The 18,857-nt window shown below is 43.0% G+C and overlaps 1 protein-coding gene across 1 annotated transcript; it reads right to left on the reverse strand.

Moving 5' to 3' along the window:
- Window positions 1-5,027: 5,027 nt before the first annotated feature.
- LOC311196345 (UPF0547 protein C16orf87) lies at window positions 5,028-18,012 on the reverse strand. Its single transcript, XM_084269889.1, has 4 exons — window positions 17,911-18,012; window positions 13,560-13,656; window positions 10,829-11,011; window positions 5,028-5,575 (listed from the first exon to the last, which is right to left on the reverse strand). The coding sequence occupies exons 1-4, from the start codon at window positions 17,974-17,976 to the stop codon at window positions 5,457-5,459; spliced, it is 465 nt and encodes a 154-aa protein (XP_084126015.1). The 5' UTR covers window positions 17,977-18,012; the 3' UTR covers window positions 5,028-5,456.
- Window positions 18,013-18,857: the final 845 nt, after the last annotated feature.

Genomic DNA, 18,857 nt, shown 5'->3' on the forward strand with positions numbered 1-18,857 from the left:
TTTTATCGTCTTTACCACTGTCCAAGAACAAAAATAGCATTTATTTCTTAATCCTTATGACAAAATTGAAGACTGAAGTTATGACTGAGAAAGAATGTCTAGTAGGAGACCAAAGGCAGTAAGCAAGCTTTCCTAACATGAAGCTCGGTTTCTATGTATGAAGCTAAAAAAACCCACCATGAAAAACAGGTTGTGGGGGGAAGTGAGGGAGGGGTGTCTGACTTTTTCCTGAGGGATATGCTGCACCATGACACCATGAGTCACAAGAACTGTTTTTTGAGCTTGAAATTAAACAACTTCAATGAATGCAGGTTTAGGTTTTCTTCTGGAGGTAAAAAACCAAACCAACCCCAGAAAACAAAACACTGCTTTATCCATTTCCACTGCTTTTGTCCTAATCAATGTATTGCTTTTTACTCAGCTTTCACATCCCAGTCAACAGCTGGCAACTATGAGCAATCCTTTTTAAAGTAAGAGAAGAAAAAAACAACACACTTCAATACATTGATTTATAGATACTTTCAGTACATATGAATTCACAGTATCTACTGAAATCACACTGGGTACTTCTGCAAAGTCTGATCAAGAGAACAAAATCAGTCATCTTCATCTCAACAGAAAACAACACCTGATTAATGAGATGTAACTTCAGGGCAGCCAAACTGCTCGAATTTTGTAAGCAGTGAGTTTTAGAAGTGACAGCCTAAAGAAGAGGGGAAAAATATTCTACAGCTCATGACAGTTATCCTACCATCACTGTGACCTAAGTGGCAACCTCCAAATATGGTAGGCAAGTAACTGGGGAGAACATCATCTTGAAATGACACATATAGATTTGCCAGCAGTTATTTAGCAGAATCCATGGTGAATTAAAAAAACAGGAAGCCTCCTATAAAACACTGATAATACTGTGAAGCATAAATTGTTCTTACACTCACCTGGAAGTGTTGGTTAGGCTTGTTAACATTTGCCTTGCTGTATTTTCATAATAAGCAAGAAGAGAGGCACAAGAAGAAATCTGTGAAGTGAAACAATTGGAACTGAGCACCCAACACCTGCTACAGGTAGTCCTGGTCCTCCAGGACTCCATGTTGAAGGACGCCCTCTAGTTGAAGGACAACTTCAAGGTCAATTATTTGTAAAAGAAATCTAATTCCTGCTCCCCAAGCCTATTCCATGATAGAAACATTAGTTTGCAGTACAGACTATCATGAGACTTGCTTGAAATACACACTCCTAAATCCAATCAAAACCACTCACAAAGATGCACCCAGAGATACACCAGCAACACCTTCACATGTTCACAGACACAAAGGAGCCGTTCTGGAGAACAGCAACTCAAAAAGGCTTCAGTTGAAGAGTGGTTTAAGGCATCTTTCTGGTTACACTGTTTCATCACAGGTTATCAGTACCTTAAAGGTTATCAGTATCTTCAAGAACAAAACGTCAAGCACCATGTCCTGTTAGGCAAGCAGACACTGAGCATCCTTGACAGTACAGTCCAAGATACAAGGAACAGACACAGTGCTGCGAGTAGCCTACTGGAATCACAGCTTCACTCTTAAAAAAACAAACTGGAAAAATTAAAATAAATGAAAAAGCACCAAGTGAAACCAACCTAAGTTGTTAGGAAACCACTAGGTCGTTAGGGCCTGTTATTTGAAGCTGTTACCTCAAACGTCAGTCTCCCTCTCTATAAATCTTTCTGCCCAGACACGGGGTGATGATAATCTGTAAAGTATTTCTCAATGCATTGCCTCATTTTCAACCTTTTTTAACCAACTGTAACAGTAATTAGAATGAAAACAACAGGAAAATTAGAGACATTTCTAAGATTTGACCAAAGGAAAAAAACTCTCTCATATACAGGACTTCCCAGGGAGGTGAAGAAGAGTTCCCTTAAACCATTTCTAAGTAAATTGCCAACTGAAAGTTCAGACTTTTTTGGTCTTGACAAATTACTCATCTTTACCAATTTTCCTGGCTGAAGAGCCAACATCCCACACAACTGATGAAGCCACCTACTTTCAGTGCAGATAACCAGTAACACCCATTAGCAGAATTTTAAGTTCCCAATGTTCTAAAGAAAAATAATCTTTCTCTGTACTTCCACCAAGACGAACACTGTGCTCTTCCTGCTGTCCCCTGTGGAATGCCTGCATCGACAGCAACTGTCTTTAGAATAAGGCTGCCATCTAGTAGCAGAACAGAGTAAATGCAGAGTAATCTCAAGCCAGAATTGGAACCGTGAACCTGCCTGATGGTCTGACGTGACACCACACAGAGCTATAAACGCTGGGAACACAGTTCTTCAGACAAGGGAAAAAAAGAAAAAGGAAAGAGGTAGCAGAAAGCAGAGCTGGCCAGGAGGTGGTTTGTAAACAGGCAGTTCTCCAGCACACTGCAGAACTATTCAGTTCACAGCGAGTTTTTCTAGTCAGGTAAGTCAACATGTAGAGGCAGTACAGAGCTGCAGTGGTATTTTTGTGGCAGTGATATACTTGATGATCTTGCAAGTTAATTAAAGAACCTGCAGCCTAATTTACTTTTTTCAGAAACACTATTTTTCCATTTGACATCTCACACGACAAAACACAGTGAAACAAATCACGTTAGACCGACCCACAAAGACATTCACAAGCAGGGCCTAAAATCTTAGACTGGAACTAAAGAGTCACTTTCTTTTCCCCCATGAGCAATTCCCTGAAGTGCTACATATTTATTCTTGTTTCTTGGACACTGCCTAGTTTCCAAGTAAGTCTGAGCTGTAGCATATAGAATTTTATGCTGTCACTGGCTACCCCTGGCTTTGTTTTAGTTTATAGACAGAGATCCAGTGCATTTCACAGCTATCACCTGCAGTGATTGTCCACAGGGTTTCCTCCACTGAACGTATCTAACACAAAAATTGCTCTTGAGATGCCATCATGTTGATGCCCATTTCATACAATGCAGACACTTTCCAGTTCAGGCACTGAGCATGTTTCAAGAAATCTATGCCTTTGCATACCACAGCCAGAGTTTCCAGGGAAGTTGCTGAACTGTCCTGTCTATACAGGGAAGAATGGTTTGTTTCTGGCTGGCAGAAGGAGAAAGCCAGGACTCTTGCTTTGGACAAGAATCTATGGACAAAGTATCACTCTCTCCCTAGGATATTCTCAAGGCTACCTGCTTCCATCACAGTTTCATGTCAGAGGAACTGGAAGTCAGCAGGGGGAGAAAAACAACATGACCACAGGTGGGAAAGCTGATAGCAGCAACCTGGGGAACACAAAGGGAAGTAGTACAGAAATAGGACTCAACCACTGTGTCAAGAGAGTCTCCACCAATGAAGAAGAAAAAACAGTCTGGCACTTTTGAGAGTTATGAATGTATTTTTCAGTATTTACAGAGAAGGCACCAATCTAAGTGTGAAAAGCGTATGTTAAATTCTGTCACATCTAACAACATTGACTTCAGTCCTCTGCAAGTAACTTTAATTCCTTGTATAGGAGCAGAAATAAATAAATATCAACAGTATCCACTTCTTAGATAGGTTAGACTGCCAACAGACACATCAGCAGTTCTCATTGTCTCTTCTTACCATGGCAGACTTCATTCTAGCAACAGAAGCAACACAAGCCTGACCATATCTTAGGTTTTCAATGTTAGAACTTCCCTTTTGTCATTCTGACTTTAATAACTTACCATACAAAAATATCCTCTATCCTTACATGTTATTCAACTGTTCTTACTAGTGCTATCTCTGATTGGCTAGGTCTGGAAAGCAGAAGTCTACAAGCTGTAGGGAAGTAGGTCTCATTTTCACAATTCTTCATTTACTGGAATAAAGACAAATGTGTATTAGTGGTTTATGTGCATTTCCACATCCATCTCTCATATCCATTGTTAAGAAGGGCCCCAGTTACTCTTACAAATTAAGAATTAAAAAAACCAAAACAAGAAAAACCCCCACTTTCCATGTCTCCTACTTCTGCTCACAAAGTTTGCATCTGATCATTTCCTTGTGGCTTAAAACTCATAGCTCATCCCTTTAACTAGTAACTAATGAACAGTCAGTACTGGATAGTTAAGATTTATTAATAAAAATCTCTGCTTCCACTCAGAGGTCAGTACTGTAGCAGAACCTTGCTGGGTAATTCTCACTAATAGAGCAACGTGATACTGTAAAGCATGAGCAATAGTGAAGAAAAACACGTTTAGTCGCATTTCCCTCAGGAGACTGAAAGGTGACAAAAAGCTCGTAGGCCAGACTTCATGAATGCAATTGCCTCCTTCCTCAGGATTTTAAAGGGGTTGAACCCCCCTACCTTGGCCCCATGCTAAGAACCACCCCCCATATATTTACTATAGTAAGAGTTTTGGCTTAAATTGCACTACATAACTTAAAAAATGTGTTGACTGTCTTCCTCAAATCCATTCCTACCAAGACAGCTCATTTTTGCACACTCAGGTAGACTTCTGCTTTGGTATTTACAGTCAACAGTCCACAGACAGTACTGCTAAGAATGGCACTTTTAAAAGACAGATTAAAAATGCTGATGAGAGTAAAAGGAACTAGTGTATCCTCCTTGTCTTTTGGAAACACCAGTAGGAAGATGCTAGCTGCAGATCAACATCGCTGATGCCTGCTTCTCTCCCCCTCCAGTAAGTGATTGGCCAGTAAAGAGTATGGGAGAAATACTTACCAACTGGGCAAGGCAGGCACCTAGCAAACAGCTATTATAAAACAAGCACTTAGCTCCCAAACTTCACAAGTCTGACCCAAAAAGGTGTATGTGATTTTTTTTTTTAAAAACAACTCTGTGTAACAGGGAACAATTTCCTAGAGAGACTTCATGAACAATGTCACGTTGTCGGGCAGAACAAACCCCCAAGATTAAACTCCTTTAATTTTCTTTCTATCAGAACTGTATCACAACCTGTGAAAATAATACAATTCTGAAGTCATCCCTAGGATGAATACCAGATTCCCAGAAGAATTACAACCAACACCCTCTAGGATCACAAATGTACTTAACTCTGAATTCAATAAAATACTGGAATACCAATTTATTAAAAAGTTAAGTGAACTGTACATACGTAAACTGCAATATAGCTGAAAAATCTGAAATATATAATTTTAAAGGAAAATCATTTATTTCTGAAAATACTTAAAATATTGCATTTCTGGCAGCAAATTTAAAAGAAGTGCTGTGGAATGGGTGCAGTCTCTCTGTGCATTTGTCTAGCATTTGTCTTCAGGGCGCAAAACCGTATCTGCTTTCTGATTTCTCATAGCACAATCCCGTCAACACTGTGGAGACAGAACTCAATTTCCAAGAACAGCAGCAGAATTTTAACAGGAAACACTAGGGTCCTTTGACGGTGCAGACAACACACTGTCCGAGAGTCCACGACACCTTGGCAATAGGCTAGCCATTCTGCATATAAACGCGTCAGATTGGGCTCACAAGCTACAGAATAAGTCTTTGATTGATAATTTTTCTGTTTATTTCCGCCAAGGCCACTGAAAATACGAAGGCCTTTTCATCTGAAAGGTTAGCATACATGTCAACTTCTTTTTCTTGTTTCTCTGTAGAAGAAAAAAAAGTCACTATTAGAAGCTTTTTCCATTATTCAAAGATAATGCAAGTCACATAGTTGTTAATAAATTAAGTGGAATGCAGTGCTGGAATTGAAAAGAAGTTAGACAGTCAACTCCTATGCAGGGAGGAAGTAAGGAGGAAGGAATGGAGGAACACAAAGATGCTAGAAGAGTCACAGAATCAGTCATCCAAAAGCATGACTGAATTTCTGTTCTTTAATGATGAAGAAAGAATGAGTCATTAACATTGCATTGGTTTCTGACACAAATAAGCACTCAAATGTTCCTCCGTTTTACTGAAGTGTTTATTTTTTTTTCTTTTCCATAAACACCTGCCATCCTAGAAAACAAAGTTATTTTACAATATCCTCACTAAATATGATATTTGTCCCCCTATTTTACATCTAAATAACAGAAACCCAAGAGTTTAGTTACAGTGTCTAAGACCAAAGAGCAGAACTGTGGCAGAAGTCAGGCTCCAGATCTGTCTTCGTGAACATTTCTGGACATTCTACACACTGCAGACTTTCAATGCTGTTGCAGATATAAACCAATGCTAACACCTCAGTGAGCAAGAGCAAGCCTCTGAATTCCCTCTGCTGACACTGACTTATTTCAATGCTACAGACATACAGTATCAAGCCATCAGAAGCTTCTGTACTGCAATGCTTAAGTACAGTTACACTACAGTGTATGACAACGCTCACAGAACAGTATGATTTCACACATGTCATTTATTCCAGATCATGACTATTTATATCCCAGTTTAGCTAACCACAGGTAGCTGACAACTCATTAAGAAAAAGAAAAACACCAGAAAAACACAGCTTTGTCAGCAGACAACCAGGCTTGTAGACAAAAAGAAGAGAGGAAGACACATCTCCACCTACTGACCAGGTTATTCCTTCAATGGGCCTACATTCCTAATAACATTTTTAGACAAGGAGATGTGAAGCCAAATCTATACGTGTTACAATACAGACACCACTCCAACAGACTGCCTTCCTCGTGAAGACAAGTGCTTGTGTTGAACAGCTGGTGAGAGAAACTGAGAAATCTTTTACCACTGAGCTCATTTAACAGAGACACACACAGTGACAAGACCATCTACTAAAATCACACACAACTTTTACTTCCCCATCAAGCAAAACTGCCTAACGAGGAGCCTGGACACACAAAGACACATCAGCTTTTAATCTGAGAAGAAGCTTGCTTAGCAAAGTAAGACAAATCAAAGCACGTTGGGTATTTGGAACGTGATTTCTGATGGTCCCCTGGCTACACCAGACAGTATTCTCAACTTTGAAACGAAAGCTGAGAAACTGAGTTCTGCTGCGAGTCCTACCCTGTAGCTTCAGGCCCATCAGCTTCTGTGTGCGCTCTCTGCCCGGGTGCTCCACTTCCTCCCTCCCGCCACTTCAAATTAACACTGCTGGAAGCTGCTCTGAACACAGGCTGCACACACCAGCCATCCCACATTAACAGCTTCTATTTTCATTCCTAACCCCCTCCCCCTTTTTCAGACTTCCAAATCCAGCCACCACATGAATATATTAGCACCCAGCAACATTAAAACTACTACTTCCCCCGCCCCCGCCCCCCCCCCCCTTTTGGTTACCAGATTGTAGACTTCTTAGGAAAAAGAACACCAAAACCCTCCCCAAAACAAAGAAACCCTCCCAAAAAAACTACCAAAACAAAAAAAACCCAAACCTTTCTCAAATTTCCCTTCCTCCCATCCTCCCAAAGTACTGGCTTGTTCCAAGAGACTTCAGTTTTACTGAATTGAAATCTTGATCTCAAGCAGTACCAGGGATCACTGCAAGCTTTATGCACTCTTAAAGACAATCCAGCTCTCAACAGCAGCTAGCTAAAAGCTTGCACCTGCCTGACATTTTAGCATGTTACTCATAGGATACCGTGGTTTCTACAAGCAGTATTAAAGCTTTCCGCTTCAGCCTTATCTGAAAGCAGTTTTGACTCACTTCTCTATTATTAGCCAACGACTGTCTTACAGACTCACTCACAAAACCTTTTTTCTTGTAAGACATTAAAAATGCTAAATCTCTTGATTCAAAATCCAAAGTACTGAGAGTCACTATCCAAGATAATAAACTACTTCAAACATGCACACTGGGCAAGCAAACATATGAGTAATACAGTCAGATTACTGGAAAACTTTGGTAAAGAAATTAAATTCATCTAAAGTATTATCAGGATACTGAAATGTATATATATATCTCTATAAAAGATTCACCCTTGGTCAAGTATGCTTTAGTACTGTTCCAGGCCATTTTTACTGAGTCTCACTTAATGGTAACCTCTTTCAGGAACAGAATAAGCAATACCACTTCCTCCAGCATAGGAGGGTGGTTTTGTTTGTTTTAATATAATCTAGATAACAAGGCAGGTTGGGAACCTGTCTAGCTGTGTAGCACAGTCCCATGCAGTAACATTTAAAAAATAACTAACATCTATATACCACCAGAAAATATATTTTCAAAATATACTGTAGCATTTCTGACTGATTAACAATTTTGACAAGCTTGAGCCTACAGTGAGAAGTTCCTATTTTCCAGGGTCATCACATGGCTCAAACATGTGATAGGAATAGTCCCTGGGTCCCAGCACTCTGCCAAATCCCCTCAACCTACATCAGCTTCCTCTTTCCTCCCTCCCATTCCTTCTTAAGTCTACAGGAAAAATAGGTAATTTTAAAATATCTTTTTGCTTCTCCTATTCTTTTTAATTGCAGTTGAATCCTTCAGCTCCTTTCTCCAACATGAATCTGTCATGAAAGATGCAAAAGAACTAGTCAAGGGCACAGACACAACTGGGCACAAGGATGCTGTGTATGAAAAGAGCATGGCACAAGCAAGGAAGCAAAGCTACAGATGTCATGGGATTCATTAGGAAGAAAGTTTTCACAGCTGGAAGTTCTTCAGATGGACAGTTTATCTGCTCTTCCATGCTATTATAAATTCAGGTGTTCTCTGTCCTCCTGTTTTTCCACCTACAACAGCATTAGGCACTGCAGTAGCCCAAGAGGCACCAGATATTTAACAGCTTTGCAAGCAGTGGCCTCTTTTCAGGTCTTTTGGGAGAGGAACAGCATCATCTCTAGTGGCAATTAATGCACACTCAAAATATCCTAGAAAGATACGGTAGGCAAGGAAATAATACACTTGAAGTCCAACACTAAGCTCATGTCTTGCACTCCTGAGCTGACTTTCAACACTCTGCAGATGAATGAAAGGAGTAGCAAAAATCATGCAAGTCATGCAAAAATCACCTTAATTGGAATAGAAGAATTAAAGTTGCTTTGATGCACACAACACTATCAGGCAGCAGGTTTGGTAAAGCACGAGTATTTCTCAAACTCCCCACTAATCACTCCACACATAGTAGTTAGGCAAATTTTACAAGCCACTTCAAAATGGAGAAGTCAACCTTAACTTGTTTTATAGTAATTACTTAAAAATTGATGGATTTTCTACTGAATTTATTTTTATAGCCATCCAGGCACATGTAACAGTTTTGTTATTGTTGTTTTTCATTTTGTTGTGTTTCTTTAAAATCAGCCCCATAATCACCACAGTGGTCCAAGCACATTATGGTCTGACATGACCATAAATAAATCAGGAGTATGAAAATATCCTAAGCCCACTGACTCCCAACCCATAAGGTGTGCTGCACTGCTGAGGAGCAAAGATAACTACGAATGGGTGTGAACCCAAGCTCTGTACCAGCTCTGCAGAAGAGGCCAAGGGAGAGTTGGCATAGCACCAAGGAAAGGGGACGGTAGGACAAGACAGAAAGTTGAAGGCTGTATTCTCAGGTGAGATTCGATTTTTAAAAAGCACAACACCGAGCACCAAGAGAACAGCACACCACACACACACTCTTATGCAAAGATGGTACTGCAACCACATTTCTAGCTTTCTACCTCATAGCACTAGTATATGATCACATTTCAGAGTATTCAGCAAGAAGTTAAAAACATTCTGCCTAGCTTGGGATAAGAAAACATGGTTTCTAAATATCCCTCACGCTTTCAAATTCTTGCTTTTCAGAAACTATAAAGCAAGCATATAGCATAAATAATGCATATTTTCTTCTGACTGCTTAGACTGCTTACCCCTTTTTCACAGAACAGGAAAGATGATTTACTTTTACAGGCAACCCAACAAGCTTGCAGGAATTTTCAAACCGAACCTATGTGTGAACTAGACTGGCAGTAAAATGCCTAGAAACGACCTTACAGGTGCTAGACAGCTTCTAGCTTGGATGAGTAACAAATAGGGCAAGTCTGTATTCTGTGAAGTCATATGCAACAGAGATTAGGTCAGTGTGTTCCTATTACAGTAAAGTAATTGCTATCCAGAGACACAGAAATCAAATTCCATCTCCTCTTTCCACAGCCAAAGCACTAACACAACAAAATCCCAATTTATACTTTGTTTTTATAGGGAAGAAACTTCAAGCACAGATTTACATTAAACAGCAGGGACAACAAAATTGGTTTTGAAAAATCCTAAATTAAAGGCACTCACTTTGCAATATAGATTCACACCCATTTTTATTAACGAATAAATGGGAAAAAAAATTGCATTTCTGAGTTATGACACGAGCTATGCTTGATGGCTTAAGTAGTTTTAAGAACAAGAACTTCTGGGTATTTATATGAAGTCTTGTTTTTCCTCTCCTATCTGTCTTATAGCAAGGAGGCATTCTTTCCTCTGGAGTATTATTCTGTAGAAACACAGACAAAAATTCAGGTCATAGCAGTGACTCAAGATGCCTTTTTACTTTGGCCCTCCAAAAGGTTTTAACGAACTTTTAAAGCCATCCAATCATTCTACTCGTTCTCTGATAACAGGCATCATTATGTTGTTTGTCCTTGTGAAACAGAGCAGTGGTACCTCAAAAAAAACCCAACCAAACAATAAAACCAAACCAAATACTAAGCAATATAGACAAACAACTATCAGCCTACACATTGAAACTTGATCCAGTGGCTAAAAATACAGACTTAGTTCTTGTAGCTAGTTCCATTCAGACACTGAAACATAAAACCGGAGGTTTCTACAGATGTGAAACAGTCCCCCAGATTAAGATAGCAGATATTGGCTTAACTGGTCTAGTTACTTAAGTGTTTTGAATGGTATAAAGGTTTATGGATAAAGAAAATCTTCATACAAAAAAAAAAATCCAATGAACAAATTTCTTCAGTTCTCATACCTCTTTCTTCCTCATGCTTTTTGGCTGAGGCACTCTTAGGTCTTCCTCTTCCTCGTCTGCTATGATCTGAATGGCTGTTAGATCTGGATCTCTTTCGGTTTTCTAAGTCTTTATTTACTGAAGAATTTATCTTCTCTCGTTTAACTCTCTCTGTCCGTCTTCTTTTGGCTTCACTCTTGTTTTCTGTACAAATAAATAGAGACAGGTTGTTTTCATCTTTCTTCTTAACTTACTCTTAGTGCCCACCCCACCCGATCACCTGCTTTCTTAGCAAAAGTGGTCAGATGTCTATACCTCACAGAACCACTGCACAACAGCCATGTAGAAATTAAGGTGTCAGATCCTGAACAACATTTCACACCTTGATCAAGCCTTTAATTACTTTGAGTGCATTCTGCAGCATGAGACATTTGCTAGTACACAAAAAGTTCAGTTTCCAGAATAGGCAGAAAAAAACCCTGTACAGGTCACAGCTATCAGGACAGCTCATGCTGTTTCCACTAGCCAAAAATAACGCTTATCATATAGGCAAGCAGCAAAGCATTTCATCATCTTTTGCCACAATGAAATCATTCTTGCTGCTCACGTAAATCAAGATGCTGAATCAACAATGCCATCAGCAAATGCCACATTACTCAGCAGAGAGGTCTCACCAAATGTAGCCTCAGACAAGGTCTCACAGTACTTACTGCTGAACAAGGCTAGGGCTGCCCTACACAGAGGCAAAAAATACAAAAAAGAGAGTATTTACAGGAGTTTGAATTTTACTTGCAAGTTAAGTATAGATTCATGAGCTAACTGAAAATAGTATAGTCATCACAGCACTGGCAGCAGCACTATTCCGCAGTAGCTGTATTGTGGAACATACTGGAACAATGCTTTCTAGAAGAAGAAGCTGCAGTGACTTTTTAAGAGCACAATACAGACATACATGGTTTCCCACTGTATCTTCCTGGGTAGTTGGTTTCCTTTTGCTGCAATTGTCCCATGAACCTTGTATTGACACAGGGTACAAACTGGGCAGCAGGGTAACATCGCTAATGTTTATTTGAAACCTGCATTTCATTAGTATAAAAAAAAAATGTTGATGTTGCCTGAGCATGGTCACCAAGAACTGTTTGCCCAGGACCATGTCCCAGATGGCCTTCGAGTATCTCCATGGATTGCAACTGCACATCTCTGGGCAACACGTGTCAGTGTTCAGTCACACCCATGGTTAAAATGTGTTTCCTGACCTCCAGAAGGAACCTTTTGTGTTTCAGTTTGTGCCCGTTGCCTCTGGTCCAGGCACTACTGAAAAGAGCCTGACTTCATCTTGTTTATACCTTTCCTCCAGGTATTTCTATACATTACTAAGATCCCTTGAACCTTCTCTTCTCCAGACTGAACAGTACCAGCTCTCTCAAAATCTCCTCAGAAGAGAGATGTTCCAGTCCCTTCACCATCTCCATAGACCTTTGCTGAAGTCTCTCCAGTATGTCCATGTCTCTTGTACTGAGGAACCCAGAACTCAACACAGCACCGCAGGTGTGGCCTCACTAGCACCAAGAGGAAGGATCACCTCAATCTACTGGCAATATTTTGCCTAATGCAGCCCAGAACACCACCATCTGCCTTTGCTGCAAAGGTATATTACTGGCTGATGTTCAACCTGCTGTTCAGCAAGACCCCAGGTCCTTTCCTGCAAAGCTGCTTTCCAGCAGAGCAGCCCCAGCGCACATCCATGCAGCACGGGGCTCTTCCTCCCCTGGTGCAACTCCTGTGTACAAAGGTGAATTATAAAAGAGCTTTGTTCTACCAGATTACAGCCTGCAGCTTCATTTGGCAACTACTTTACCAACGTTCAATTAAAACAGTTGGGTACAGGGAAAGAAAACAGACCAACACTACCACCGACACGGCTTAGTCTGCTCCACAGTCAAAGTTCAGTTACCCATCATAATGGCATATAATTCCTACAAGTCGGTAAACTACAAGTGTCCTTCAAAACAGCAACACAAAATACCCAATTCTCAGTTTCCATTTTGTAGGCCTGCCAGATAATTTTAAGTAGACGACCTCATAAATCAAGTATTTTATTTTTTAAAACCATCCTCCCTGACAGGTGCTTGTTCTGACTAATTCCCACTGGTGACTGAGGAAAGTGATGAAGAGGAACACAAGGCAAATGTTAATCATGCCAGAACACGTATTCAACTGACTACTCACTGTGCCCATCAACAATGAAGACAGGCAAGTTAGACCCAAAACCCCACTGTTTTTTAATTTAACCATGCCGAGAGACTTAAAACCCACTTGGCTTTAGAGAAGACATATGACCAATTTTATACAAAATGCTTTTCACGTGTTGGTAAATACAACTCAGTATGACTTCTTCAGAAAAAGAGGATTTTCACTTTCAGAAAACCCAGCTTTGATCAGCATGGATTCCAAAATCCCACGGCTTTGGCATCTCTAGAGTTATTTTGCATAGTGACCAATATGCTCAGCTACGATATACAGAGAGTAAATGCAACATCACAAGTACAAAGGACATAAGAATGAAAACATCAGCTTTTCCCCCCTTCAAAATTGAAGAGCAATGAACATATTAAACGTCTACTAGGCATAAATTCAAGGGAAGGTGAACTGACAACAGTCAATTTACAGAGAGAAGTAAAATACCTTATCCTTTTGCCTCCCAGTAAGAAGGGAAAGAACTGTTGTGCCCTCCTTCCCACTTGTGTGTTACCTGTGATGGGTGGTGATCTCTCAGCACGTTTAGCATGCAGGAGTTTTCGACTAATAAATATGTAGCCACAGGGACAGGATTTACATGCAACAGGAACCTGGGAAACAAAAGAGAAATATTTTAGGTCGTTTCAAACTATGACAAAGTTCCTGCCCAATGAAGGAAAAAACCCTAATAACTCGCGCCTTGTCCTCAGAGATACCTCTTCAAATTCAGTCTGTGCTGCAAACCATGAGCTGCACTATTATAAAACTGTATGTAAATGAAGTGAAACCAGATTCTGTCATGTATCACCCAAGTCTTTTCTTCACGCAGTTGTTAGAAATCAAGCTTGAAACGTACAGCTGTTGTGACCGCTTTGTACTACAAACCCTTCTTCCCAGGCTCAGGAAGGGGTGGAGGGAAGTGGAGAGCACTAAAGCAAGGGTGAATTAGAACAAAAACATAATTTCAGAGCTCTCAAACATCCCCAGCCAAATCAGACATTCCCAGTTTTGCTTCCTTCATTCACTAAAGAAAACAATTTTCCAGGAAAAGCGTGAGTTAAAGCCATCTGTACGTTCTGAATACACTCACTTTCAGAAGCATTTGAAAGCAACTCCTCTCGAGAGCAGCTTTAAACAGGAGGCACAATAGAGCCTGAAGCAAAACAGATGCATTTGTACCACGCTCTACAGCCGGGCTGCAGACAAGGCCGGGCGGTTACAGAAGGACCTAGTTAAATCAAAATGCAAATAACCTACCACAGCTAGTCAAGAACTGACTGCAGGCTGAAGTCTGCTCAGCTCAGCAGGCAGGAGCAGTACATTTCCCCACCATAAGACAATTTACAACAAGATGAGTCTGGACGAGTCACACACTTCCATGAGAAACTACAAAAATCTTACTCTGAACAATTAAAAGGAGCAACGCTGATAAATCACAAACCTCGTTACCTTCATTTAAACCCAAGATCTTTAGAGATCTTTCAAAGTCTAAGGAAGACACCGTATTGCTTTGATTAGGTTTCAAACTGAAAACACAAATCAAAACAAGTTTAAGCAAAGATCTGGAAGAGATTAACACAACACACATTAAAGTCAAGTCATGTTGAAGCAGGAGAGTGGGGGAAAAAAGCAGGAGGTAATTACTCAAATGTAATTATTTAAAACAGGTCTCTACAAGTTTGCCAGTGTCCACTGAAACAAACAGGAGTACAGAACCATCACTGCCTGCTCAGTTCTGCCCGACGCGAGGAAGAACCAAGATCCAGTGCTCTACCAAATAGGGAAAACCTGGTCAAATTAGGACATGAATTTGTAAAGGAGAACTTAACTGCTACTCAGAATAAACAAATTGGTTTTCTTCCTGTAGCAAGTCTTGACAACCGTACTTCACCTCATGAACAGCTCACAGACAGAGCTTTCATAAAGATTTTAAATAACTAGAGACTTTTACATTCTATTTATGGAGACACATAACAAAAACAATTCTCATCAAGGTTTATTGAAACCTAAGGCTTAGAATTTGACAGACTTGCATGCTTACCTCCTTGTTCCTACGTCAGTGTAAGAGTACATAAACTCCAGTATCTAGGAGACAGTTTGTATTGTTTAGGCGAGATAGTAGCTCTATTTAAGCCCATTTCTGAACACTTGGGTCTCTAATAATTACCTTTCCAGGCTCAGCCTAATAAAAAAAAAATGGGGGAAACCAGCCAAAGGGATTGGAGCAGACACAATATTTTTCAATGAACTTGACTATGTTTAACAGAACAATGTTGTCATACTACAGGTTTTGCACATAGATGTGGGTGTCATTGGGGGGCAGGGCAGGGGGAAGGAATGACACCACGATGACTAGGTGGGTTAATTGAAAAACATCAGTTATCCTTTGAAGATCTGCACTGGTAACACCATGTAACATTACTACAGCAAGGTAGTTTCACATACACCATTCTACTCTGTTCAATGTTTTCCTACGCAAAAAGATATTTTCTCACACAAGAAGTTGTTCACCTGAAGTTATTTCTTCTGATTGACTGCCAGTACTTCAAGCTCCCTAGTTTAATGGGTTCATGCTTTGATTGTGAAAATACCATCAAAAAGCTTTATTTTTTTATTCTAAAGTCTACATGGCAATTACATATCATCTAAAGTAGAACAAGAAAATGTTTAAAAGCCAAAGAAGTGTTACTCAATATTACACTCCAATATTTGTGGCTGTCTAAATATTTCCATGCATGCCACTTCTAGTGAAGAAATCAGAAACAAATGCAAAGCCCTTGTTTATGGAAGAATTTAAGAAACATTGTTGTGTACAGGATGCAGGCACTTAGTCACACAAGAACTTCCCCACGCTCTGCAAAGGGCTGATGAGTACTGCAGTACGGCAAGGGTTTAGTTTCTCGCCCTCTCTCAAACACTCAGCACTGGAAAACAAAGTCCCGTGAGCAGTCCTCTTGCCAGGATAGGACACATGCACATTAATTCCACGTTAGCCACAGAAGAGCTGTGGAAAACCTACACTGACATATACATATCATGTGTTTTAGTTCTAAGGAGCAGAACAAAGTGAAAACCTGAGCACCAACTTAAAAAGCCTACAATGTTTGCTCACTTACTCTACCCGTGGTTTGACATTCACCTTTTTTTTAAATAAAAACAAAAAAAACCCCAACCAAACCCCAAGACCACTCATGCAATCGCTCACTCCTTTTAATTTCTCCTTTCACCGCTGAATAACCAGAACTTGGCACACGCTTTTTCTTCTCAGAAATAGCACTTCAGTGACGTGTTGAACATGTGAGAATTCGCAGCGGTTCATCTATTGCTCAAAACATGGAAAGATGCACCCACCCCCCCACCAGCTTAACATTCCCAGCTGCTCCAGGATGAGCAGGAACACTGTAAAAACCACACGGGTCGGGACAACTGAGATGACTTTCTTTCTTTCTTAATAAGAGAAGTGATGTGAGGTTATTTTATTAGCTGCAGGTACCAGCCCAGTTCCAGGATCACACACAGAGACGCTCCCCACGATGACACGAGCAGGCCTCTCCCCCAGGCCGAGCCCCACAGCAGCGGCGTTCCGCAGCGCTGCTATTGTTCGGCGCTGCTCTGACCGACGGGCCGCTTCTCATACTAAACTGCATCACCAGTAACGAGCGTTAACGAAGACAAGCTCATGATACAGCAACAGAGCAAATCAGCGGCTAGCGTTCGAGTGCAGGTAACTCCATTTTGTACCCATAAACAACAGTTCAGGTACACGTTTGGACTACATGTAACAGGCACTGACTGACACCACAGTCCCAGTGCTGCTGTTTCTAAACTACTCCATGAGAAAACAACACAACTGAATGCCCCCCCCCCCCCCCCCCCGACCAGCTTCGGGCACGTTAATCATCCAAAGGGCAAGCTGCATTGTGTAATTTACTAAGACCGCTGTATTCTTCATAAATGACATAGTTACTGAACAATACCAGCACATAAACAATTCTGCGCATCGTGTAACACACTACACTACGCTGGCAAGAAGAGCTCGGCATTAATCCACATTCCGAGCAGAGACTGCAGAGGCAACAACTCTTTACTTCACATAAACACTGCTTCGCAGCGGCACGGAGACGGTTTAATTTTTACACACACACATACACCCCAAAACCAAGCAGCCGACAGCTCCTTGCGTTGCTACCGCAAACGCACACGGTGCCGCGGGGGGTTCGCAGAAGCCCGACCGAGCGACGCGGAAACAGGAAGGGCTGTGCGTGCTAGCGCGGGCAGCAGCCCGGCGGCCGGGGCACGGTACACGGCGGCTGCGAGCGGCCTCTGAACTCCGCCCGCCTCGGGGAAAGGTCAGCGCGGGACAGCTCACACCTACCGGGCCGTACAAGGACAAGCCAAAGCCGAGTCGGGAGCGGCGCTCCTCCCCGCGGCGCTGCCGGCGAGGGACAGGGGCTGCCGGCGGCCAGCGCCAGGGGAGCGAGTCGTGCAGCCAGGGGACTCGGAGCCCCCCGACAGCCGCGAGCCGCCGGCCAGGGAAAGCCGAAGCCCACCTGCCCCGATGCCGCCCCCCGTTCCTACCCTTCCCGCGCCCCAGAGCTCCAGGAGCAGGAAGCACCTGTCCTTGCTGAGGCGGCCGGACAGACCACCCGCCTCCGGAGCGGGGCACCCCACCGGCCCGCGGGGGCCGACCGGCTCCGGTCGCCGGCCGGTGCTGCGGGCTCCGCGCCCTGTCCCGGCATGGGCAGAGCCAGCGGGGTCAGCGCTCCTCCCGCTCGCGGGGGCGCCGCTCTAAACCCCACGGCCACTAACACCCCCGCCCCGGCGGCACCGGGTCTCCCGGGGAGCGGAGACGGCAGACATCTCACCTGCTGGTCGCACTCCGGGCAGGACTTGGTGGCCATCTTCACTTTCTTGGCCCTGCTCGAGGACATGCTCGCTGCTGCTGTTGCTGCCGGCCGGCCGCCCCGCCCCACAGCGACCAGGAGGGCGGGAGGAGAGAGCAGAAGCTCGGCGCCGGCCGAGAACGCGCGGCCGGCAGGAGGACAGCCTTGGCGGGCCCGGCCCGCTCCCAGCGCCCGCCCCCGGCGCTGCCCTCCGACAAAGGAGCCGCTCCCCCGCGCCGCCGCAGAAGTCCTGCCCACCGCAGCGACGGTGGAGCCGGGGCGGGGCGTGTACGCGAGGCGCCGGCTCCGCCGCCGGGTTGGCTGCGCGCTGCGGGGCCGCGCAAGGCACGGGAGCGGCTCCTGGCGGGCCCGGCCCCCGGGCCGGGGGAAAAACAGAGCGGGCGCCGGCGGGCTCGCCCCTCTCGGGCGTACCCGGCGCGAAACCCGGTTGCTTCTCGGGTTTGTCTTTAATTCGGGGCGGTGAGTGACGGGGCTGCTCCGTTACCGGCCTCGCAGCTCTTCGTGCCCCGCGAGCAGCACCAAGGAGCGGGATGAGGTCACGCTGAAGCGTGCCCGCAGTCAGGAAGTGTTACGTACTATTTTTCTGGTCTTATCTCAGTTCCGAAGCAGAACAAGGCTCTGGCTTGCCGTGCATTCTCTTCGGGAGCCTGGTGGTTTAAGTCACGCCTCTGGAAGTTGTAACGCTCGCAAATCTCCTGTTTTAACGTCAGTATGTTCATCTTCCTGGCATTCCCACCTACAAACATCAATAGCAGAATGTAAACTAACCGCAGTGCTGCGTTTCTCGTAAAATCTACTTACAAAGAAATAAAGCAGCTGGAAATACTCATTTCGACTCCAAAAATCCTTCAAAATACAGCTCTTGGACTGGAAAGTTTGCATCAGCATGAAAAAGCTGTTTGTATCTA

This window comes from Gallinula chloropus (assembly GCF_964237585.1).
Source record: "Gallinula chloropus genome assembly, chromosome: 13".
In the NCBI taxonomy this organism is placed as follows: Eukaryota; Metazoa; Chordata; class Aves; order Gruiformes; family Rallidae; genus Gallinula; species Gallinula chloropus.